The 27376-nt window shown below is 33.7% G+C and overlaps 1 protein-coding gene across 2 annotated transcripts in view; it reads right to left on the reverse strand.

Moving 5' to 3' along the window:
• The window catches only part of FREM2 (FRAS1 related extracellular matrix 2), a 269492-nt gene that overhangs the window by 155483 nt on the left and 86633 nt on the right, over nt 1–27376 (reverse strand). For both annotated transcript variants that reach the window (XM_039872935.1, XM_039872934.1), the window contains 3 exons: nt 26398–26628; nt 6933–7058; nt 5571–5822 (listed from right to left, as the gene is read on the reverse strand). In XM_039872935.1, the coding sequence (XP_039728869.1) occupies nt 5571–5822; nt 6933–7058; nt 26398–26628 (609 nt within the window). The remainder of the gene's footprint in view (nt 1–5570; nt 5823–6932; nt 7059–26397; nt 26629–27376) is intronic.

Genomic DNA, 27376 nt, shown 5'->3' on the forward strand with positions numbered 1-27376 from the left:
AAATTAAGAAAACAATCCTATTTATAATTCTACAAACATGTATGAAATACCTAGCAATAAATTTTACCAAGGAGGTAAAAGATATAACTTCAGAAAAGTATAAGACATTAAAGAAAAAAATTGAAGAAAATACAAATAAATGGAAAGATATAACATGATCGTGGCTAGGAAGAGTTAACATCGTTAAAATGTCCATACTATCTAAAACAATTCCTATCAAAATGTCAATGAAATTTTTCACAGAACTAGAACAAATAATCCTAAAATTTCTATGTATCCATGAAAGACTCCAAATTGCCAAGCAATTTTGAGAAAAAAGAACAAATATGGAGGTATCACACTACCTGATTTTAAACTACACTACAATGTTATAGTAATTAAAACAGCAAGATGCTGGCAGTAAAAACAGGAAGATAGATAAATGGAACAGAACAGAGAGCCCAGAAATAAACCCAAGTCTATATGGTCAATTAAGCTAAGAAAGGAGGCACGAATACACAGTGGAATAAATATACAAAGACAATCTATTCAATAAATAGTGTTGAGGAAACTGGACAGAAGACACACAGAATGAAACTAGACCACTTTCTTGCACCATATACATGAATAATCTCAAAATGAATTAAAGACTTAAATGTAAGGCACAAAACCATAAAACTCCTAAGAGAAAACATAAGCAACAAACTCTCCGACACTGCTTTTAGTAATATTGGTTTGGAAATGCCTCCTCAGGTAAGAGAAACAGAAGAAAAAAGAAACAATTGGGACGACATCAAACTAAAAAGGTTTTGCCCAGCAAAAGAAACCATTAACAAAACAAAACAAAAAAACAACCTGTTGAAAGAAAAAAGATATTCGCCATTCAATAAGGGGTTGATATTCAAAATATATCAGGACTTCATACAACTTAACACCAAAAAGACAAACAATTCAATTAAAAAATGAGCACAACACTTGAATATACATTTTTCCAAAGAGGACATATAGATGGCCAATGGACATATGAAAAGATGTTCAATGTTGCTAATCATCAGGGAAATCAAAGTGAAGCCACAATGAGATATCGTCTCACACTTGTTGGAACAGCTGTCATCAAAAAATAATCAAGAAATAACAAGTGTTGGTGAGAATGTGGAAAAAAGGGAACCCGCTTGTACTGTTAGTGAGATTGTAAATTGTTGTGCCCACTATGAAAATAGTATGAAGTTTCCTTAAACAATTAAAAATAGAACTACTTTATGAAACAGCAATTCCACTTTTGGAAATTTATTTTTAAAAAATCTAAAATATGAATTCAAAAAGATATATGCATCATATGTTTATTGCATTATTGTTTGCAATAGCCAAGATATGGAAACAACCTATGTGTCCAGCAATAAACAATTGGATAAAGAAGATGTTGTACATATATGCAGTCAAACATACTCAGCTATAAAAAGGAATGAAATCTTATCATTTGTGACAATATGGATGGGAGTAGAGTATATTATGCTGAGTGATATGTCAGATAAAGATAAATATCATATGATTTCACTTATATGTGGAATATAAAAAACAAAATAAATGAGCCAACAAAACAGAAGTAAACTCATAGATATAGAGAATAACCTGATAGTTGCCTTGTGGAAGTGGGTATAGATAATAAAAGTGAAAGAATTAAGAAGTATAAGTTGGCAGTTACAAAGTAGTCAGATGAATGTAAAGTACAACTTGGGGAATATATTCACTAATAATGTAATAACTATATATGGTGTCTGGAGGTACTATACTTATTGGGGGGTTATTTTTTAAGTTATATAAATATCTAACAACTATGTTGTATTCCTGAAAATAATATTATATTGAATATCAATTGTAATTGAAAAATAAAAAATGAAAAATAAATAAGTAAAAAAAATATATAAATGGAGAGAGAGCCTGAATTGACGTTTCTCCAAAGAACATGGCCAATGAACATGTGAACAGATGCTCAACATCACCAATCATTTGGGAAATGCAAATTAATACCACAATGAGATTTCACTTCACACCTGTCAGAATGGCTATCAATAAATCAGCAAACAAGTATTGGCAAGGATGTGGAGAAAAGGGAACGCTCGTGCACTGTTTGGTGAGACTGCAAGTTGGTATAGCCATTATAGAAAACAGTATGGAAGTGCCAAAAAATTAAAAATAGAACTACCATATAATCCAGCAATCCCACTTTGGTTTTTATCCCCAAAATCTAAAATACTAATTCGAAAAGAGATATGCACCTCTACGTTTATTGCAGCATTATTTACAATAGGCAAAATATGAAAAGTTCCTAAGTGTCCATCGATAGGAAGAGAAGTGGTACATATATTTAATGGAATATTACTCAGCCATAAAAAAGGAACGAAATCCTGCCATTTGCAATAACATGGATGGAGTTAGAGGGTATTGTGCTAAGTGAAATAAGTCAGATATCAAAAAACAAATACCATATGATTTCACTTATATGTGGAATTTCAAAAACAAGTAAATGGACAAACAAAATAGAAACAACCTCATAGATACAGAGGACCTTTTGGTAGTTGCCAGATGGGAGGGGAGTTGGGTGAAAAATAAAAAGAGATTAAGATGTACCAACTAACAGTTGTAAAAACAGTCACGGGATGTAAAGTACAGAATAGGGAATATAGTGAATCATATTTTAATAAGTATACATGGTGTCAAATGTGTACTAAACCAATAAGTGATAAGGGTTGTCACTGCATAAGTGTAAATGTCTAATCATTATGTCATACACCTGAAACTAATATAATATTGTATGTCACCTGTACTTGGAAAATTTAAAATACATAAATAAAATAGTAAGTAGACTAAAAAAAAAGGAATTATATCCCAATGCAATTGTATGAAAAAGAATAAAATACCTAGGAAGTGAAAGACATATACACTGAAACTAGAAGACAGTGATAAAAGAAACGGAAGAAGACACAAATAAATGGACTCAAATATAATACCTTAAACTGTAAAACTCCTAGAAGAAAACATAAAAAGTAATCTCCTTGACATTGGTCTTGGCAATGATTTTTTGGCTATGACTCCAAAAGCAAAGGCAACAAAAGCAAAAATAAACAAGTGGGACTACATCAAGCTAAGAAGCTTCTGCACAGGAAAGAAAACCATAAACAAAATGAAAAGATAACCTACATAATGGAAGAAAATATTTGCAACACACATAACTTATATGAAGTTAATATCCAAAATACATAAAAACTCATATAACTTAATAGCAAAAACCCCCAAATAGGACAGAAGATCTGAACAGATGTTTTACAAAGAAGACATAAAAATGGTCAAAAAGTGCATAAAAGAATGCTCTATATCACTGATCATCAGGGAATGCAAATCAAAACCACAATGAGATATCACCTAACACCTGTTAAAATTTCTATTATCAAAAAGACAGGAAATAACAAGTGTTGTCGAGGATGTGAGAAAAGAGAACCCTCGTGCACTGTTCATGATAATTTAAATTGGTGGAGCCACTATAGAAAATAGCATGACATTTCTTCAGAAAATTAAAATTGGAACTACCATATGTTCTAGCAATTTTACTACTAGGTATTTATTTGAACAAAACAAAACTAACTCAAAAATATATATGTACCCTATGTACATTGCAGCATTATTTACAATAGCAAGATATGAAAACAACCTAAGTGTCCATAGATGGATACATGGATAAAAAAATGTGTCATATGTACACAATGGAATTTAGCCAAAAAATAAAATGAAATGTTGCTATTTGTGACAACATGTAGGGACCTATGCTAAGTGAAATAAGAGACAAATACTATATGATCTCACTTATATATGGACTCTAAAGAAAAAAAAAAAAGCTCATAGATACAGAGATTTGTGGTTGCCAGGTTGCCAGAGGCAGGAGGTAGGGGAGAGGCAAAACTGGGTAAAGCAAATGAAAAGGTACAAACTTCTAGTTATAAATAAATAAGTCATGAGGATGTAATACACATGTAATATACAATATACATGGTCAGTATAGTTAATAATACTGTTTTGCATATTTGAAAGTTGCTAATAGTCATTAATAACATTTAATAGTTGCTAAATCTTAAAAGTCCTCTTCACACACAAAAAGCATTTTTGGGGACTATATATGGTGATGGAGGTTAACTATACTTATTGTGGTGATCATTTCCTAATATATGCAAATATCGAATCATTATATTGTACACCTCAACAAATATAATGCTGTATGCCAATTATACCTCAATAAATTTTTTTTCTGTACCTTTATTTTTTCCCCATATGCATCTCATAGCAATCCATGTGGTAAAAAAATTTTGCTAGCAAAACAAACTGAAATAAGGTAATCAATTTTATTTTACATTTGAAAATCAAGTCTATCCTTATCTTTCTATATTAATAGAACTAGGGAGGTGAGAGAGAGAGAGAGAGAGAGAGAGAGACAGACAGACAGACAGACAGACAGACAGAGAGGCAGAGAAAAGTGAGAAGAGCACAAGTGAGCAGATAGGCATTTAGTGTGGACTATTCAGTTTTGGCTGACATTTAAAATACTGGCTTCCTTTCTAAGAGCAATCGAATTTAAAAATAAAATTTCTGTATTTCTTTAAATAAAGAATTGAATTATTTATTAAACTAAAAAACTAAGGCAGTGTTTAAATATATTAAAGTAGCTTCTACATGCAAGGTATTACCTAAGTTTTAGGTAGAAACTTCCTTAGTTTTAAGATTATTTTGAATTAAAATCTTTTGAAACTTATCTAGCTTCTCTCTAAACCAAAAGGTTCATTTACCAGTTTCTTCCTCTATTATGTACCATGAGGAAAAATTCAAGAGGAAAAGAAAAATATTTAAGTATTGGGGGTCCTGTCTCTTAGTTCACTGCTCTTACTTTTCTCACTAGATTAATCACAATCTTTCTTCTGTTTTCTCTTTCCTCACAAGAAAGAACAAATATTTCTTGAACTGGAAAGATTAAGATGGTTTTCTCCTTTTCCTATTCAGGAGGGATTACCTTGTGGAAGTGTCATTTCCTTCAGGAATAGTAGTCTAGAATACCCTTCCTTTTTGAGGGCACAGAGATGTCTGTTGGGTTTAAATTTTCCATATATTTATTACCTTTCTAGTCATTCATTTAACAGCCTTGTCTGATGGATTTCTTTGAAAAATGAGTTCAAACGGAGATTAAAGTTAGAAAATATAAGCTTTTAAAAGCATAACAAAACAAAAAGTAGATTAAATTTTAAAAAATTGCTTCAATTCTTTACCATGAAATGTAAAAAATTTAATCACTTAATGGTAAATGGCACTGTAAAATAAACTGTACAGAAAAAAAACACACAGGTATAATTTTTGCTTTTTAAAAATATTAAATCAAAAAAGACAAATTGACTGATGCAGCCAAATTCAAACTTAATCACACCATAAAATCAAGCATAAAATAAAGGCACATGTGATATTCTTTTACACTCTCATTTTTCTGTCCAGAAGTCTGTGCCTCATGTTGGTCTTCCCTGCTAGGAGGAATCATTTTTAGGTAAATTAGTACTTACCATCACCTTTGTCAGGAATGATTGTAACCTGAGCCTCTGGGAACTCTGATCCAATTCTTCCACCCATGGGCATGCTCAGAAGGACATGGAATGTTTCCTTCTCTTCATACAAGGAGTCATCAATAACAACAATCCGACACATTTTCTCACACTCATCTTTGTCAAAGCGGATAACACTGGTGTGGTCCTCGGGCCTGGATATGTAATCTGAATAGGAAAGCACTGATGTTGGCACAGTTCCGCTTGCCGTTCCTCGAGGCAGAGAAAACCCGAAAGATATTTATGAGAAACATTTTACAAAGATATTTCCAGAAACAATCATTTTCAAATGTAGTATTTTAATGTAGTATTTCAAATGTAGTATTTCAATTAATATCTATGATTACCCCTGAAAATTGCAATAGCACCTGTATACCGTTCTAGCATCATGAGTCAACTTCATAATAGTCTCAACCATATGGCAAATATTATATTCCAAGTGTTTTCTCATCTACTTCCTTCCAGTGGTCTTTTAGAACAACACGATATTACAAAATATTAGCTCCTACTATTTAAATGCTTACTGTGTGCAGTGAAGTGCCAAGCATTTTACACACATTTCCTCAGTAATTCTCTCAAGCACTCTATTGGGTTTCATGCATTCGGTAACTGCGGTTTACAGAAATTAAACCACTTGCTCTAAAGTCTGAAATTTTAATCACTATTCTCTATTACCTTTCAATTCACATACATTAATGGAAATTTTAAAGATTGTCAGCTCAGATCTCAATAGCATATATGACTTTTACTTTTGTATTCTTAGAAAATTTACCTGTTTTCTAGAAAGTTGTTTAGCATATTAATGAATATTATGTATTAATTTTAGTTTTGTATTACATAAAATCACCTTTCAGGGGTTGCTCACCCATGAGCAAAGACAAGTATTTTGAAATTTGATTGAAATGAGTTTCAAACGAGTTTGAAATTAGTTTATTCCTTGGGTATATATTTCTTTGCCCTCAATTTTTCTTTTCATTTTTTTTTTTTAACAATTACTCTCTTCTAGTTGAGCAGGCTTGGACAGGGGAGGGAGGCTTCAATTTCTTGCAATCCAGAAAGCGCTGACAATTAGAATAAGCAGCTAAGTGAACCAGAAATGTTTTTGATAAGTGGCAGCAGAGTCTTTCCAGGTCTTCTTTAGAGGGGCCCTCAAAGGTACAATAGTGAAGGAAAACCTCTGGATCAATGCTTTTTTTCTTCTTGTGAAAATTATAATAATAGAGTATACCACTCATGACATAATGTTATGTCTCTAACATGTTAATGAGACTTATTTATATCTTTGGGGGACATTTTAGTTTAGTTTGTTTGCAAATGAGTTACCTTGTTGTGTATAACAGATCACCATCAACTCCTGGCTCACATCTCCACTTCTCCTGATGGGAATGAACAGTTCACCAACATCTTCTTTAATGAAGTATTCAGATTGAGGAATAAATACACTTGATTCTAAGGAGAAAACACAATCACAGTCACTGATATTTTTGTCTGAGCTTCTTATCTCTGAAACAATCCTATACAAATTAAAATTGCTCTAATGATTGATTCCTCACCTCCCACCTTGCATATTCTTTTAGAATAACACAGTATGAGGGGAAGGAGGGAGGAGAGGGGAGAAGAAGTAGGTATAAAGCATGCAGGCTCTGGGCCAACGAATTCTTAACTTAGAAATAAAACCCAACATTGCTTTTATCTCCAGTAATGGCTCTCTTCTAATTAATACGTGCTATAGATACATTCCTTTACAATCAATTTTGTTCTCTTGGTACAAATCAACACTTTTCAATTGAGTAGTCAAATTTTAGAGGTGAAAAGACCTCAGAAGTCATCTTTGTCCCACCTCTTACTTTAGATGAGGAAACTCAGACTCATAGAGTTGAACATATTTTTCAAGGAGTCTTCCTGGTTAGTCAAGGAATAAAACTCAGAGCCTGTAATGTCTACTGTATTTGTTCTTTTTACTTAAAACGTATTCCTTTTGAATAATCTATGATTAAAACATAATATTAATGCATTATTCAACTTTTTTTGTTTGAAGATTTTTAAATAACAGTTCCTTTAGAATTTATAAATCTTTTTTATCACCCATAAGGAAAAACTCTGTGGTTTCCTATCTCTCCTAGAGGAATAACAATAACACATAGTATATAACATTATATTTATATGTTTCAGTGATTCATTTTTAAGGTATTTTAAAGGTACACTAAATAATAAAAAAATGATATAAATTATTGAAAAAACACAGTTCGATGTAAAACTATGTTTAGTTCAATAAAACATTTAGTTCAATCATTCGATATGATAATCCTCAAACAGATACTTTGCCTGGAGTCTGTTTCACTGAAAGTTTCATATACACATAGAAAATGCTTCATGAATATTTTTAAAACAGTAAGCCACACTGCTTCTAATCATTATAAAAGACTATTGGAATAGAGAACACAGCCCTCGAGGTCCATGTTCCTTCCTTTTCCACCTGTCTTGTGCCCCTGGAACTGATTAATGTGAACCACATCAAAGGTTTCCCTTGTGCTCTGGCTGAGTCAGTCAAAGGAGAATACAGCAGGACTCAGAGGGCTGTGCAAGAGTTGAGTAAGGTCAGCATTCATTTCCCTGGTTCCCCTTGGGGTTCCATAGCTGACTGCACAGCCCCATGCAAAGGTCATAGTGTTTCCTGGATACCCTAGCTGACTCTCTGGATTCAGCTAACTTCTTCTTCCCTTACCCCTCAGGCCTAGAGGAAGTCTACAGTAATCTATACAGCATGATACTGATATAAAAAACAGATATATTGATCAATGGAACAGAATAGAGAGCCCATAAATAAATCCATACCTATACGCTCACTTAATATATGACAAAGGAGGCAAGAATATACAATGGGGTAAAGACAGTCTCTTCAACAAATGTTGTTGGGAAAATTAGACAAATACATGCAAAAAAAAAAAAGACCACCTTCTTACGTCGTATACAAGAATAGACTCAAAATGGATTAAAGACCTAAATGTAAGATCCGAAACCATAAAACTTTTAGAAGAAAACATAGACAGCAAACTCTCTGATATTGCTAAAAGCAATTTCTTTTTGGATATACCTCCTTGGGCAAAGAAAACAAAAGAAAAAATAAATAAATGGGACTACATCAAACTAAAAAGTTTTTGTACAACAAAGGAAACTATCGACAAAACAAAAAAGACAGCTGACTGATTGGGAGAAGATATTTGCTAATGATACACCTGGAGGTTTCATAATCCTTACCCTCACCTTTGTAAATAGTATGTTGAAAATTCTTAAGTTACTCATTTTGAGTGAAACATTTGTTTTCTTCTGGGGTTCTGACTGATACGCCAATTTAAAAAATGGCACCATTAAAAATGGTAGATATAAGATTTTATAACTAATCATTCATTTATCAAACATTGACTGGGTGACTACTTGCAATAAAGGGACATAAAAGTAAACAAAATCCCTGGTTTTTACTTTTATAGTAGAGAGGAGGAAAAAAATAAAGAAAAAACAATAAAATATATCATATGTCAGGAGGGGACAAATGATATGAAGAAAATAGTGTGCTGAGAGGGCTGAGGCAGGGTATGTACCATAAGTGTTATATTCATGGAAAGTATCTCTATTTAGTTACATTTGAGCCAAGATTGAGACACTCTATGTGAATAACTCAGAGAAGAGAATTCCAGGCAAACAGATGAACAAGTGAAAAGAGCCTCAGGTCAGTTTGTGCCAGATGTGTACAGGGAACAGACAGGGGGCTAATGTGGTTTGAGTAAATTGGGCAAGGAGGAGGGGGTAGGACATGAGACCAAAGAAATGGGTGGTGGGCAGATCACCTGGAACTTTCAGAACCATTGGAAAAACTTTGTATTTTACGTAAAGAAAGATATTGTGGAAATAAATACCACCCGATAGGATGAAAACAAGCAAAGGATATTTATTCAGTTTGCTATAGTAAGGAAGTCAGCCACCATTACTTGTATTTGAAAGAGATTCAAAGGCAGATGGAGGAGAGAGAAAGCTTTGAATGGAGTAAAGGGAAGGCTGCAACTATGTTCTGAGTACAAGCTTTTGGTATGGGGAAGTTGTAGGCGAGCTAACTAAAAGTAAAGCATTTTTTTAAAAAAATATTATTTTTCAATTAGAGTTGACATTCAATATTATTTTATATTAGTTTTAGGTAGACAGTATAGTGGTTAGATATTTATGTAATTTATGAAGTGATCCTCCAATTAGTACCCGTCTGGCACTATACATAGTTATTAAAATATTATTGACTATATTCCTTATGCTGTACTTCATATCTCCTGACTATTTTGTAACTATCAATTTGTACTTCTTAATCCCTTTACCTTTTTCACTCAGGCCCAAAGAACATGTCCCAGCTAGCCATCACTGGTTTGTTCTCTGTATCTATGAGTCTGTTATTGTTTTGTTCCTTCATTTACTTTGTTCCTTAGATTCCACATGTAAGTGAAAACATACAGTATTTATGTTTCTCTGCCTTAGTTCACTTAGCATAATACCTTCTAGGTCCATCCATGTTGTTGCAAATGGTAAGATTTCAATTTTTTTTATGGCTAAGTAATATTCCATTGTTGTGTGTGTGTGTGTGTGTGTGTGTGTGTGTGTGTGTATACATACATGCCATGTCTTTTTTATCCAGTTGTCTACTAATGGGCACTTAGGTTGCTTCCATATCTTGTAAATAGTGCTGCAGTGAACATAGGGGTTGAATGTTGGAATCAATGTTTCAATTTTCTTTGGATAAATACCCACAAGTACAATTGCTGGGTTATAAGGTAGTTTTATTTTTAATTTTTGGAGGAACCTCCAAACTGTTTTTCATAGTGGCTGTACAAGTTGGCAATCCCACCAACAGTGCACGAGGGTTCTCTTTTCTTCACATCCTCACCAACACTAGTTTTTTTTTTTTTTTTTTTTAGTTTATTGATGCTAACCATTCTGACAGGATATATTGTAGTTTTAAGAAGTGGGGCATTTTATGTGGCTGGTTAAGAAAGGATTTTGGCTTTCTCTGGTTAGGCTTAGACTGAAAGTAGGGATGAAAATTAAAGAAGCTGTTAGTTACTGATCAAGTCCTGATCATTTTGGTCTGATTGCTTTAAAAGATGTGGTTTGGCTCCCCAGTTGCTGTAGGTTGTGGGTCAAAGTTGTATTTTAATATGTAATCTGACTTTATTTGTATATGTAGTCTCTTACAATAGAGTTTTGAACTTAGGGGTACTATAATTTGACATAATCTAAGAACATTATTTTTGGCTGTCGTGAGATAGACATTAGGGGCCAGGAGATGAAGCAAAGAGTCCAGTTAGGAGGCTTTGCAACTATTCAGGGAAGAGATCAGAAAATATTGGACCAGGTAGTGGCAGTAGAAGTGGTACAATACAGCTATTTGCAGGACATATATAGAAAGATCCAAAAGAGTTTTCTAATGGATTAGATGTGGTACATGAGAGGAGAGAAGAATCAAGGATGACCTCAAATTTTATTTTCATAACCAACTAGAAAGATAAAATTCCTGTATACATATGTGGGAAAGACTTTGGAGAATCAAATTTAGGGCTGGAAATCAGAAGTTCCATTTTGGACATACTAAAATTTGGTGTCTTTTAGATATCCAAGCTGAGATGTCAAGTTAACTAGGTGGGTATATACAACCCTGGATTTCAGTAGAGAGGTTCAGATCAGAAATATAAATTTGAGAGCCACTGGCATGTTGATGGTATATAAAGCCACGAGTCAGAACAAAATCACTGAGGGAGGAATCATAGATAAAGAAGACAATAGGTCCAGGGACTAACTAGGGCATTTGAAAGTCAGGGCATTAAAGAAAACTGAGCAAAAGAAGATTAGAAGGTTCTCAGTGATGAGGATAACCAAGAGAGTGTGGGTACTAGAGTCAAGTGCAACAAGTGTTTCAGAAAAAAAGAAGTGATCTGTTGTTTCTAATGATGCTGTCAAGTTAAGTAAATTGAGAACCAAGAACTGATCATTAGATTTGGCAAAGAGAAGTCACTAGTTATCTTCACCAGAACTGTTTCAGTGGAGTAGAGAGGACGAAAGCCAGATAGACTGGGAGGAGAGAGACTGGAAGACAATAGGCATAGACATTTCTTCCAAGAAGTTTTGCTTTAAAAGAGAACAAAGTGGTATCTAGAGAAATATCATTTCTTATTTTTAAGATGAGTTTTAGTAAGGGTAAAAATTACTCTTACTATTATGAAGTAGGATTTTACCAAATATAAAATTTTAACATAGAGATTATCATAAAACTTCAGTATAAAATTTTACACAAAGTGCCATAAAATATCCTAGTCAAGAATCTAATGAAATCAGTGAGTTTCCTTTCATTGACTTATAGAAATTAACTCTGGTATCACCTTGGGGTTGGCAGTCCTCAGGTCATTTACAGAAAGGCATTAGTATGAAATATTATAGAAAGTTTCATTTATTTACTAAAGTTTCTTGTGGGTCAAATTCATATATTGAAACTCTAACTCCCAGTGTGATGGTATTTCTAGTAGAGCCTTTGGGAGGTGATTAGATTTAGATGAGTTTATAAGAATAAAGCCCTCATTGTGGGATTAATGTCCTTTATAAGAAGCAAATCTCTCTCTCCTCTCTCTCTCTCTTGGCACAAGTACCAAAGAAAGGTTATATAAGCATACAGCAAGAAGGCTGCTGACTACATGCCAGGAAGAAGGCTCTTACCAATAACTTGATCCTGGACTTCCAGCCTCTAGAACTGCAAAAAATATTTATTTCCATCCAAGTTTGTGGTATTTTGTTCTAGCATCCCAAGCTAATCAAGACAGAGTTGATCATATATTTATTCTACACTCTAATCTATATTGGCCATTTTTTTCCCGAATAAGTTATTCAGAAAAATCCCACGTATGGGATTTTAATTTAATATCTTGAATATCTAAGTTTTGGCTCCTCCTACACACTATAACCCACGGAGGATTGATTAAGCATGCCAGGACTTCTTGCTAGAGTGAGTAGGTTTGAATTACAAATAAAAAAGAAAGCTGGGTGCCCAGAACTTGTCTATGCTCTGGAATCCACTCCTACACTTGGTCTGACAGGATAACAGGCTCAGCACCGAGTATGGTCCTCTTTTGACTTAACTTCTTGTAGAAATGTGTGGTCTGTAGGAGAAAAACTAGAAAAAGAGAGTTGAAGAAAGGCCTTCTTGGTAGACTTTCCAGTTAACATTATTTTTCAATTCATTATATATATAATTGCCACGAGTAAGCATAACTTTTTAAGTGTAAAATCTCAAAAAGAGACATTCTTGTATTAACTTTAAAAATTATTAGCTAGAGACTGGGCAAAATGATGTAGAAGATAGAGGCTTTATTCATTCTCTCTTATGACCACATCAAAGGTGTGATGGAAACACGGAGCAAACAGCAAGCAGAGTCACCTGGGAGTCTAGATGAACAGAGCACTACAACTAGGGAGAGAAATAAGAAATCATCCAGCAATGGCCGAAGGTAGTAGGCAGCAAAGACATGAGGCTGCCCAGTCTTCAGCAGCTGACTGAGACAGAGGCTGTGGCAATGACAAATGCCTCTTAAAGGGGTCATGTCAAAGAGTGGACTTTCACGGTGGCAGACCTGCTCATTCTGAACACCAGCGCCGGGTTGGCTGCTTGGGGGACACCGGGGACTTACAAGGGGACACTAAGTTGTCAGAGTGAGGGCCAGGGGTGAGGCTTTATCCTGGGCAGAAGTGCCAGTGATATCCATTGTTCCTCTGTTGAGCCCTCCCCTCTCCCAGCATGTGGAGGCAGCACCACCATAGCTGAGATGTCATCAAACTGGATAACAGAGAATGCTTCACTCAGAGGATTTCCTGAATCTCTGATTCTCCCAACTCTTGGCCCTACCCAAGCCACATCCAGTTGTGTTCTTGATGATTCCTGTGTCCCTTGCTGAGCAGCTCTACGACCCACAAAGGTTGCAGCTGACCTCAGTTTCTGGAGTGGCCTCTTGAGGCAACTATAAGCACAGCATCTGTGGATTGCTTGCTGAATCTTAAGAGGTGGCTCCAGAGGGAAACAGGCTGGGGCTAAACTTGGCCTGCACCTGAACCTGTCTTAGGACTCCACCGCTGGACACTTACTATACAAAGCTACACTAATAAGACCAAGAGACTTAGGAGCTTTGCTTAGTACATAGAAATAGCCACAGAAAGGCAGTCAAAATGGGAATACAAAAACCATGTGAAAGAATAGAAGGGAACTCATGAAAGCAAATGGGAATACGAAGGAACAGAAACCATGTGAAAGAATAGAAGGAATAATGGAATCAAGCAATCTAACAGATGCAGAATTCAAAACGCTGGTTATAAAGATGCTTGATGAACTTAGGAGAAGAGTAGATAGCTCAGTGAGAACTTTAACAAAGAGATAAAAAACATAAAAATGGAAATGGAGATTCTAAAATGGAATTAGAAATGAAAAACACATTATCTGAGATGAAGAGTAAGTTAGAAGGAATTAACAGAGTGAATGAAGAAAAGGATTGAACCACTGATAAAGAGGATGGGGAAGCCAAGGACACCCACTCAGAAAGGCAAGAAAAAAGCCAAGAATATCATAATAATTTAGGGAGCCTATGGGACAAAATTAAATGCAAAAACATCCATGTCATAGGGGTATCTGAGGAAGAGGAAGAACAAGAAGTTGAAAAACTTTTGAAGAAATAATGATGGAAAACCTCCCTAACCCGATGAAGGAAATAGACATATAACTCCAGGAAGCTCGGAGTCCCAAGAAAGATAAACCCAAAGAGGCCCATGCCAAGACACAACATAATTAAAATGCCAAAGCTTAAATATTAAAAGCAGCAAAGAAAAGCAGTTAGTTATCTACAAGGGAGCACCCATAAGACTGACAGCTGATTTCTCAAAAGAAACTTCACAGGACAGAAGGGATTGGCGAGAAATATTCAGCATGATAAAAACCCATGATCTACAACCAAGAATGCTTTATTCAGCAAAGGTATCATTTAGAGTCCAAAGATAGAAAAGAGTTTCCCAGACAATAATAAGCTGAAAGAATTCATCAACACCAAGCCAGTATTACAGGAAATGTTGGAGGGACTTATTTAAGAAGAAAAAAACATGTATCAAAAACATGAATAAAGAATGGTAATAACTACATATCTATCAACAAGTACCTCAAGTGGAAAAGAATTAAGTGCTCCAATCAAAAGATAGGGTGGCTGAATGGATAAGAAAACAAGACCAAGACCTTACATATGCTGCCTATAAGAGACTCACTTCAGAGTTAAAGACATACACAGACTAAAAGGAAGGGGATGGTAAAAGATATTGATGGACCTAGAGGGTACTGCACTGAGTGAAATTAGTCAGATAGAGAAAGACAAATACCACATAATTTCACATACATGTAGAATATAAAGAACAAAATAAACAACAACAACAATAATAAAAATGGAGACAAACTCATAGATACAGAGAACATTTTGAGGTCTATTAGACGGGAGGGGTTTTGGAGGGATGGTAAAAAAGGTAAAGGGATTAAGAAGTACAAATGGATAGTTACAAAATAGTCATGGAGATATAAAGTGTAGCATAAGGAACATAGTCAATAATGTAATAAATATGTAAGTGGGGAGAAAGGTGCTAGATTTAGTGGGGTGATCATTTTGTAAGTTATACAGATCTCTAAGCACTACTGTACAACTGAAACTAATATATTATTGTATGCCAACTATAACTGAAACAACTCATTGAATTGTACAATGTAAATATAAGCAAATAATTGTGTATTTTATTTCAATAAAGCTGGAAAAAATTATTAGCTAATATGTATGGGATTCTTATTATTTGCTAAGCCCTATATTAAACACTCTACATATATCAGGTAGTATTAGCCTTGCAATGACCCTTTCAGTTAAGTACTATTATGACTGTCATTTTACCTCTGATGACATGAGGTACACAAAGGTTAAGTAACCAGTCAAAGTTTAAACTAGTAGGTGGTGGTGCTGGTATATGAACCCAAAAAAGTCAGTCTCATGGCCTAAGCTCATAGCCACTATGCTCTTCTCCTATAAGAACACTTAAGATAGCAGGGAGCATCACTCAAGTCAGAGAAAAATAAAAGGCTAAATTGGAATCATAAAAGAGATCTAAAATACTGCTGAAACAGAGAGAAACAGAGACGGAAGGTATAACAGAAGAAGAAAAATGGAAGATAGAAACAAATTATTTAAAAATTCTTGAAGATTCAATGTGGTTATAACAATTGTATATTTATAGATTATATATACATATAATTTTACATATAATTTTACACATATAAAATTATAAAAGTATTATGTAAAAGTATATCTTATGTATAATATACATGTTAATAAAATAAAATAATTAGGCAAAAGTATATATGTATAAAGTACACATTAGTATGTAAACAAATATAATAACTGTATAATATAACATAAAAGAATATGCTATGTCAAATTCCATGAGCACATTAGATTGAAATTGCAGCAGTCTCTGGGAAAGTGTTCATTGAGAGACAAAGCAAGAGTTACAGTATAGAAATAGTAAATAAAGACACATGGAAAAAAGTGACTGCAGGGTCATCCTCTCAAACATTAACAGTGTTCATTTGCTCATGTTAGGACTACAAGTGACTTTTATTTCTTTAAATCTTTCTAACTTTTTGACAGCGAACCTGTGTTACTTTTATAGTTTCAGATTGGTATAATTATCTTTATTTTGAAAGATAAAGTTGAATAAAATTGAATTGATTCTTTATTAGTCAATGTGACTACATCATAAAAATAAAAACTAGTTTTTTTTTATTTTTAGGTTTAACTGTGCTGTATCTTAGGCAAAAAATAACTTGTTTTCAGAAATAAAGTAGTTGTAACTATATTTGAAAATGAATGTGCATATTATCCTTTTCTCAATTACACTGAACAGATAAAAAAACCCCAGACTCTGCTAAAAATCTGATAGAACAAAATATCTTCTAATTTTTTTTTTTTTGCTAGAATAGAACAAAGAAGTGAAAGAAAATGCAGTACATGAATAAAGGTACTGAGAGTTCATCTTTAAAAAGTTTGATGCATTCAAAAACAGCTGGAAGATGTTCTGGTCCACCTTCAAGCTACGGCGGTGTCCTTAGACTATCCAACAAGTGGTACTGAATACAGACTCTGCCACTGATATGTTCGAACTTGGACAGCTCTCATATCTCCATGGTTTGTTTTTTCACACTGAAACAAATGTAGTAATAGTGGCTAATTTCAACAGGGGCTTCAAAAAGAAACAAATGAGAATAATGAAAACATGTTCAGATAACATGATAATCAGTGTTACAAGTTCACATTAGGACTTGTAACCAAGATTATTCTTTAGCACTAGGCAAACATGTTGGTTAGAGTGAATCATTGGGTAATCTTTAAATATATTTATTTTGTGAATGTAGAAACTTTCAGAGAGTTTTACATCACTAAAATAGTTTTATTTTGCATCACTTTTTTTTTTCGATCCACCTTTGGTGCCAGAAACTGTGTGCTGTACTTTTAATAAGTGTTTTTTATTTGTTTTTAACAAAATTATTTTTCTCTTCAGGCAATAACCCATGTTTCATAAAAAAGCTTTGACACAATGAAGTTGAAGCTCTTGCATGCTGTTTATTTTTTTAATTTTCTTTTTTAATTAAAGTTGACATTTAATATTATTTTATATTAATTTCAGGTGGACAGTATAGTGGTTAGATATTTATATAATTTATGAAGAGATCTGATTAATCTAGTACCCACCTGGCACTATAGGTAGTTATTACAATATTATTGACTATATTCCCTATGCTGTATTTCACGTCCCTGTGACTATTTTGTAACTACCAATTTGTACTTCTTAATCTCTTTACCTTTTTCACTCAGGCCCAAAGAACATCTCCCATCTAGCCATCACTAGTTTGTTCTCTGTATCTATGAGTCTGTTTTTGTTTTGTTTCTTCATTTATTTTGTTCCTTAGATTCCACAAATAAATGAAAGCATATGGTATTTATCTTTCTCTGTCTGACTAAGTTCACTTAGCATAATACCCTGTAGGTCTATCTATGTTGTTGCAAATGGTAATATTTCATATTTTATGGCTGAGTAATATTTTATTGTCTGTATATGCCATTTCTTCTTTATCCAATTGTCTATTGATGGGCGCTTAGGTTGTGTTCATATCTTGGCTATTGTAAATAGTGTTGCAGTGAACATAGGGGTGCATCTATCTTTTGGAATCAGTATTTTGATTTTTCTTTGGATAAATACCCGCAAGTGTAATTGCTGGGTCATAAGATAGTTTTATTTTTAATTTTTGGAGAAACTTCCAAACTGTTTTCCTTAGTGGCTGTATCAATTGGCAATCCCATCAACAGTGCATGAGGGTTCCCTTTTCTTCACATCCTCACCAACACTTGTTTTTTGATTTACTGATGATAGCCATTCTGACAGGTGTGAGGTGATATCTCATTATGGTTTTAATTTGCATTTCTCTGATGATTAGTAATGTTGAACACCTTTTCATATGTCTATTGGACATTTCTATGTCCTCTTTGGAGAAATAACTATTCAAGTCTCCTATCTATTTTTCTTTTTATTGAATTCCTTATTTTTATTGGTGTTGAGGTGTATGTGTTCTTTATAAATTTTGTATATTAACCCCTTTTCAGATGTATGAAAGGCAAATATCTTCTCTCATTCAGTAAGTGTCTTTTCTTCTTGTTAATTTCTTGTTTGTTTGTTTTTGCTGTGCAAAAATTATTTAATTTCATGTAGTCCCTTTTGTTGATTTTTTTCTTTTGTTTTCTAAGAGCTATTTCAGAGAGTTTACTGCCTATGTTTTCTTCCAGGAGTTTTATGGTTTTGGGTCTTACATTTAAGTTTTTCATTCATCTTGAGTTAATTCTTGTATATAGTGTAAGAAGGTAGTCCAATTTCTTTTCTTTTCTTTTTTTGCATATATCTGATCATTTTTTCCCAGCACTATTTATTGAAGAGACCGTCTTTACCCCATTGTCATAGATTAAGTGACCATATAGGAGTGGATTGATTTCTGGGCTTTCTATTCTGTACTGTTGATCTATGTGTCTGTTAAAAACAGTACTATGCTGTTTTGATTACTATGGCCCTGTAGCATAGTTTAATATCAGGTAGCATAATACATCCAACTTTGTTTTTCTTTCTCAGATTGCTGTGAATATTCAGGATCTTTATGTTTTCATATAAATTTTTGGATTATTTGTCTTAGATCTGTGAAAAATGCCATTGATATTTTGATAGGGATCACACGGAATCTATAGATTGCCTTTGGTAGTATGTACATTTTGACAATGTTAAGTCTTCCTATCTATAAATTTGGTATATGCTTCCATTTATTTGTATCTTCTTCGATTTCTTTATTAAGTGACTCATATTTTCTGAGTACAGGTCTTTTACTTTCCTGGTTAAATCAATTCCTAAGTATTTTATTGTTTTTGATGCAATTGTAAATGGAATTGTTTTCTTAATTTCTCTTTCTGATAGTTCCTCATTGGTGTATAAAAATGCAACCAACTTCTGAATATGAACTTTGTATCCTGCTACTTTACTGAATTCATTTATAAGTGCCAATAGTATTTTGGTAGGATCTTTAGGGTTTGGTTCACTCAGAACATAAAAGTCTTTCTTTAATTTGTATCAAATAAAGTTAGGGTTCTTGAGATGTAAGTCCTACTTTCCTCTAGAATACTATATTTAATCTATACCAAATATTATATAGTATTAACCTAATCTGGCCCCACCAAAAATGACTACAGAGATCAAATATTTAATATACTAGTTCATACCTATATTTTGGTATCATAAAACTATCAGAATGAGCCTGTTTTAATCAGAAGTTTGCAAGATACTTCAACTGTATAAACTAAACAATTGCACAAAATATTTTCAGGTTTTAGATATCTATACTAGGTATCATTACTCAAACACCTATAGCTGAGGTTGTGTTCTCCTAGGAATGTACATAAAACTCAATTTACTCTGATTAGAAATTACTCAAAGTAAAAAACAATGGGACTTTTATATCAAATAAGAAGTTTTATCTCATACATTTTACTTATAAAAAGAATAATAATGTTTAATATTAATTAATATCTATATGCTCCTAAGACTGAGGAGAGATGATATAATTTCTGATGATTGAGGAAACTAATATACAGGAAGAAAAGGATCTTTATGCTAGGTTAGATACTTCTCCATGAGTATGGATTTCCCCCTTATCACAGCATATTTCACTCTGTATTGCTAGTTGTCACAATTTAGTGCAAGGTAATCGTCTACTTATCTGACCCTTCATGCTTAGTGTTCCTTCTTTCTTCTAGGACTTATATTCATAGCTCTTAGCAGAATTCCTGGCATATAGCAGATTCCCAATAAACATTTATTGAACATACAGATACATTATGCAAGGGCTGAATTGGTCTTGATTATTTTCCTAGAATGCTTGGTTTTATTCACCTATCTAACATGTTTGGGGGTGATATATAAAGATAAAAGATAATAGAATAAAAAGAGAAGACATTACTTTGTTGTTCTTGTTTTTTTTTTATTTCTATAGATACAAAAATAGGTAAATAAAGTTGATGTGGCAAAATATACGATTTAATTATGATTGGGCTTTGGCACCTATCAGCTGGGGAACTTTAGAGAAGTAAATTCTGTGAATCTCAGAGATCTCATTTGTAAATTGATATATAAATTGCATACTTGTAAACATAAAGCTTAAATGAGATAAGATTGTAAAGCTCCTAATAGATAGTCATTATAATACTCATGTCTATTATATTATAATATCCTAATAGATAGTCATTATAATACTAATGTTATTATATGTGAGTACTCACTATGATCCTTGGCCTGCGGAATAACCAACAAAGACTTCTCGGTGTAGATGAAAAAGGGGCACTTAATAAATCTAACCAAAAGTAACCTCACAGGCAGATCTGATCATAAATTCCTAACTGGACAGGTCCTAGTAGGTTGAATAGTCATACCCCAGGCATATAACTTCTTTAATAAAAGTTTTATCTTTGCCTTCAGCAAGCCCTGTCCATTGTTTTTGTGCATCTGGGTTAACTAACATACCTGTAAATGCCTCTTTTTCAGACCCCTCAGAAACCTAACCACCCTCAAGAGAGTATATAGTCTTAACTGTATGTGATCCAATCCCCATCTTGCTTTCCCCCACCTTCACGTAATCTTTTCTGTATTCCCTTCTTAATTCCAAATGTGTAGAAGAAACTTCAAAACTGTCATTCCTTGCAGAATTTGAGATCTTGCTTCCTGGCATTGTTGTTACTTTGGCTCAAATGAATACTTATAAAAATTCTCTACAAGTTTATACATGTCTTATTTGATGTAGGTGGCAGGATTCTGAAGAAGTCTACCTGGGACCACCCTGAAGACCTGGGACCCATTGCTAGGTACCAGCAGGGGCCCATTATATCCCACCAGTTTTTTGCTTCATATTGGGCAAACTTGGGTAAGTTTTATCTCAGAATCCCAGACCACCTTGCTTCAAGGGGCAGGTCCTGACTTTATTTGAGCTGCTCCTAGAAAATCCTTGAGGTGGATAAATGTTGAGATAACTTAGGGAAAGGAGGGGAAAATGTGTTGCCACTTTTAATTTCTGCTTTTTATTGGATTGCCTACTGAGTCTGAACAAAATCTTTGCTGGTTAAATGAGAAACTGAACTCTCTTTAGCTCCAAAGAGGAAGGGCACTTGTTTCCTTAACCTGAATCTCAAGTACTTTTGTGTGACTGAGAATCTTTATGAGGCTGACTGAAGAAAAATTTCCTCCATGGTATGAAGCAGTCCTATGGGGATATCCATCACATTTGGTTCATCTGGAGACATGCATGTAAGGGCTTTTAGGGTTTTTCCTAAAAGTATTTTCAGACTCTGCATATTTAAAATGAAAAACTAAAATTAACATAGGAAATCATGTCATGATGAGGATCCTTTGATACTTCTAAAATAATATTTTGCTTGGACAATTAGAAAAAGCCTGCTATAAAATTAGGCCGAAGGAACGGAAAATATATTTACTTGGTCTCTCGAAGCTTAAAAAAGAGGATTTAGATAAATGGATCAACCTATGATGCCATTTAGGTGTCAACCCAATTCTTCAAGGAATTAAAAACTGTCCTTATTTTAAAAAGAGAAGGTCATTTAACATTTGACTTGTCAAGGACAGATATTAAATGTAAATGCTCTCAAACGAAATTTGGATACACCAATCTTTTATAAACTAGTGAATTCTTCTCATAGTTAAACAATCTCTTGTTTGTGTCTGTCTGTGTATGTCTATATACGTATGCTGTAAATGCGAGAGATAAGTTTCTACCTCCAGGTGGTATTGTTAACATTAATTTAAAGGTTAGCACTTGTAAGGATTGGATATTCTAACATTCTCAGAAGTATAGAAACTAATTCAAATGCTTTTCAAGTTCATGTGTTCTAAAATTAATCCTTAGTAAATAAAAGTCTGTTTAAGTTTGTTGGTTTAAGTAGAACAGACATGTCTTTCAAGTTATTGATATTAAACATAATATTATATTTTACCCAGGTTTTACAAAAATAAATCCATGTTAATAATTGACTTTGATGTCTATGAAAAATGTTTCTAGAGGTTATAAAATGTCCAAGCTAAAGAATGCTAATTTCTTACTTCTTAGTTTTTATTAGAAATTGAGGCTTAAAGGATCAAAATCTCAATATATGTAGGAATAAATTTGTGGTTTCAGATGGGTTCTTGGAATACCTCAAAATATTTTTTTCATGTAAATTTCACGGGAAACATTGTAAAATAAGTTACAAAAACTTCTAGTGTATGTGTTGTGTGGGTAAACAAAAGCTGTAAATTAAATGAATAGTCAGGACAATGAAAACCCTGGAAAACCATTTTTTTTTTTTTTTTGCATTTCTTCATGTATCATAGTATATTTAAGCTGAAATTAAATTAGATGGAAAAACTCATAAGCTGATATGAATGAAAGGAGACATTAAGAAAATGTAGAATAGGTTACTGCTTCTTTTCACAGTGAGCTCTCAGGAGATAAAGATTTTAAAAGTCATTGACTGCTATCTGGAGATTTTGTTTATTGGAACTGACATAAAATAGAAGTCACTCTCTCCAACCTCTGTGGAAGGGACTTTATCAGATGTTACTGACTAATCCAAGTGCAGTTACACTTAAAGGGTTTAACTCATGGATTCATATTTCTTATCTAAAAAAGGCATTCAACAACGAATGCACACCTTCCTCATCTTTGACACTCACTCGCCGCTGCCTAAAATGGGCATTAAGAACTCCTCTAGGATGAGAAGCCACTAAAATCAGGTAGACAGCTATCCCAAGACATCAACAAGGGCTGTATACCTACAGACTGATGTTAAACTCAGAGGCCATTTTGACTGTCTTTACCTGTCTGCTAATGATATTAGCCATAATTGTTATACTTGTTCTTTAGGTTTTTCTATACAATCTAACTGTTAATGATTACTGAAGATATATAAGATAACTGTTTTAATACTCTTTCTATGGCTTATGTAAATGTTATACCTGGATGTTCACCCAGGAGCCACAAACATCCTAAGGCATGGGAGGTGACAAAGAAAGTTAACATCTCCACTAAGCAGTCCGTTCTCTTCTTATTCTAGGTTTTCTCTCTGTACCATAGGCTTTAATTTATGAGGAAATTGAATTTATTTTTATATTGAATAAATGACTGAGCCCTTTTGTCTAGGAAGTTATTAATATCCATAATCATGGCAGAATGGTGCATTCCTTCTGTGACCCCACAGCATTTTGTTGAGTAGTAGGAAAAGCCCCTTCTCAGTCCTCCATGCAACAAAATATATCTGTTCCAGACTAAAATGTGGGCTTCCCAGCCCTTTCTGACATTTAGCTTGTGCTTGGATGGTCTCTCCTTGGTTGGCAGCAGCAGATAGCAGGATAGCTGCAAGAGCTGTATGTGGCTGTTCAGGGGATTTAGTTCCATTCAATTCACAATCCCCTGGGACAGTCAAGGACAAGGATTGGGTACACTTGCACCAGGCTTTTGTTAGTGTCTGCCTATTGAGGTAGGCTGTGCTATTGCACAAATGATGTGGAAAACATGATGACTGAGCTCACTCATTAAAGAGGGGTCAATGCTATTGATGATAGAGTCATGATTCCCAATCAGAGAGTCACAAGAATCTGGAGACATGAGAGGTATTATAGAGCATTCAAATAGGTACTGAGTATTGCCTCAGACTAAATAAATAAGCACATAAATGTATTATTATTTTTGCAGTGAATATAGATACTTATGTATCGAATAAAATATAGTCATTTAAAATCTTTACTTAACTCACAACTATGTAATTTTAAAAATATAAGTGGATAGAGAATATTCTAAGAGTATAATTATGAACATGTGAGAATCCTGGACATATGCCTGTATGTATATGTTTGTGTGTATGTATAGAGAGTTTATGTTAAGTTTTTTGTCATAAAATTGGGAACCAATGTTCTAAAACTTGTCACACATGAAATTGAGAGCATCCTATAAACATCAAGTAAAATGCCTAAAATGGTACATATACTTATATGGTAGTGAGGCAAAAAAGGTTGAATGAAAGAATATATTTAATGTGTTTAGCACACTGTCTGGCACAGAGTTTGTGCTCAATGAATGTCAGTTATTATTATTATGCTAATAATAATAATGGTAAGTAAAGCATTGGGAAAGTATATACTTGTATGGTAAGTAAAGCATTGGGAAAGTACATACTTGTATGTCTTTATATTAACTGTCGAATAAGTAAAAGCAGTTCCCATTCTAAAATAATGCAGAGTTGATTATTCCAACTTCTTGCTCCCATAGCACTTTGTTCATATTTTGTTGTACCACATCACATTCTATTGCAATCATTTATTTACATCCTTTATAAGAATGCTGCAACATGAGAATAATTAATTTTTCTAATTTTTAATTAGGAAACTAAATCTTAATAAAAGCTCTTTGATTTGGTTAAGGCCATACAACTAGAAATGGTAGAGTTGGAAATCAAACCCAGGTCTTGTAATTTCGAGACCAGTGGTGTTCAACAAGATGTGAAACATAGCAGGCATTAAAGAACACTTGTCAGTTATTATAGAGATGATCATGGCCTGGAATGAAGAGGGCTGAACTTCAACTAGAAAATTCTAATACAACTTAGATGATCATAACATGAAACAAAATTAGAAAAGTTTTACTTGGTAGCCTGCAAGTCTATGGATTATAAGAGTGTGTGTGTATGTGTGTGTGTGTGTGTGTGTGTGCGCGCGCGCGCGTGCGCATGTTGAGTATATATATTTTGTTTTTAATATCCTACTTTTTAGACCTTTTATGGGTATAGAGCATAGGATATTACTCTGGACTTATAAATAGGAAGGCACAAATGAGTTTAAGTGTCTTGTTCCTTGTAGTAAAGTATGGCAATTGGCAAATAAAATATCAAGAAATGACTTTAAACAAACAGGCCAGTTTACATGTATTAAAGCTGTCACAGGCTTGTTCAAAGAGAGAAGGTTTACTATGCTAACACTAATCTAAAACTCAGGACTAGAAGAAAATTTAATTATTTATTCCTAGTTAACGCAGATAAAACTAAATATAATTAAATGCTAAGTGCTTCTTAATGGAAATTATAAACATAATTGAACTTCATATTGAACTAAAAGCAGAGATGTTAGTTAAATAAACAGATACAGATCTTCAATTCTCTTATCCTCTTTCTTTAATTATGCTCAGTCTTTTAACCTAGAAATTTCCACATATGTACTTAGTAGATTGTATCTTCACAGAACATTTAAGAATTTTCTGACTGACAAAGTAAAGTAAGATGGCAGTTTAAAAGAAAGTCATGTCTGGCTTCTGACAGGATTTCAGCTTTAGAAGAGTCTTTTCAAGTTTTTCATAAATACCATCTTTCAAAAAGCCATTCAACTTTTTTTTTTTTTCCCCTGACTGCATTGAGACTAACCAGGGTTGTGGAAGTGTGGCAGGGGGAAGAAAAGGTCAAATTACACACAAAAGCAGTGAGGTTTACTTTTACGAATATCAGCCTGGGGTGTGCATTGACAAGAAAACGTAATCTAATAGAAATTAAGAGCAATGCTTCAAATAGTATTCACCAAGGAGTAGGGGTGGGTTGGGTGAGTATTATGTAACAAATTTGAAAACATATGGCCAACTGCATTTTTGACTAGTGAATATATGAAGGAAACTTGAATAATTAAGTCTAATATAGGAACAAATCACTCCTCAAATGGTCTAATTCTTAAACTATTTGTTTAAAGGGCATTTTAAAAGACAGTTAAAAAATTTTAAAAAGTAATGAATTTAAGAAAAATGAGATGAACAATATTGGTTCTAAAGGATAAAATTATAATAAGAGAAAGAACATGTGATAATCCTATGCTTATTTATATTTCATTTACCTAAAAATATATAGCTTCTCTTCATTAATTTTTGGGTTCCCTTTTCTATCAACATACTGAGAATATTGAACCATTAATCTAAAAATTTCTCTTTATAGAAAGGCCAAATATTGAATTTAAAACTTCCTTTATAAGGCATTTTGTTATAAAAACCCAACCAACAGCAGCAACACAAGTTGATGATTGCTCTTACCATCTCCTGGGTCAACAATCTCCACTGAAGTCACTGTGGGAAATTCCAGGGCAGCCAGCACGGGCTCTGAGAGAATCACTTGGAAGGTCTCAGACTGCTCATGCTCCCCATCACTCATGATGTGCACTCTCCATGTAGCCCTGGTCTGGCCTGGGTTGAACTGTACTTGTTTCTGTGCTTTGCCCTTAAAGTCTTTGTCTTTTTCTGCAGTCCCATCTCTTGTGCCAATACCTTCATGGAAACAATATCATTTTCTTAGTTTCATCTTCAATTGGATTATTAAAGTGTTCTGTATTAACTTTTTGTGTGTCACTTCATCCTGCAGTGCAAAGTAGATCCTGCTTTGATTTCAAGAAATGGATAATTGGGTACAGGTCCTACAATCAAAGTGTTCTGTTGTAGGTGTTGAGTAGTTCATGATACTGCTCTATCATTTGTCTTAGAATCTCTAAGATGGAATATTAATTTTGCTTTGGGTTAAAAATAAAGATTCCTTTTTACAATTAATATATAGTATCTATTCTGAGTGGAGTGCTAGTCTGCTTTGTTATTTAAAGTGTGGCCAGTGGAACAGCAGTGTGAGCAACACCTGGGAGCTTGTTAGAAATGCAGTGTCAGCCCTATCCAAGACCTACTGAATCAGAATCAACATTTTAGCAAGATTCCCAGGGTGAGTAGACACATACTAAATATTTCACATCTCCATGATGTCCTACATAAAATAGATACCCCATTTTAATAAAAGATGAAAGAATGATGTATAGACTGTGAAGGAAACGTATCAGTCCACACTTTCATCTTAACCTGGTAGATGAGATAGTCAAGCATACTAATTGTTAAAAAAAATGTTCTTAATTAGAGATGCATTCAGCTGGTAAACCATACATATTATAAATAATATTATTAGATGGGGCAAAAAGAACTCTAAAAATCAAAAAGCTTACAAGTTGGGCTTAAAAGTATGATTCTTTTTTTCCCC

This window comes from Pteropus medius, unplaced genomic scaffold (assembly GCF_902729225.1).
Source record: "Pteropus medius unplaced genomic scaffold, Ma_sr-lr_union100, whole genome shotgun sequence".
NCBI lineage: Eukaryota > Metazoa > Chordata > Mammalia > Chiroptera > Pteropodidae > Pteropus > Pteropus medius.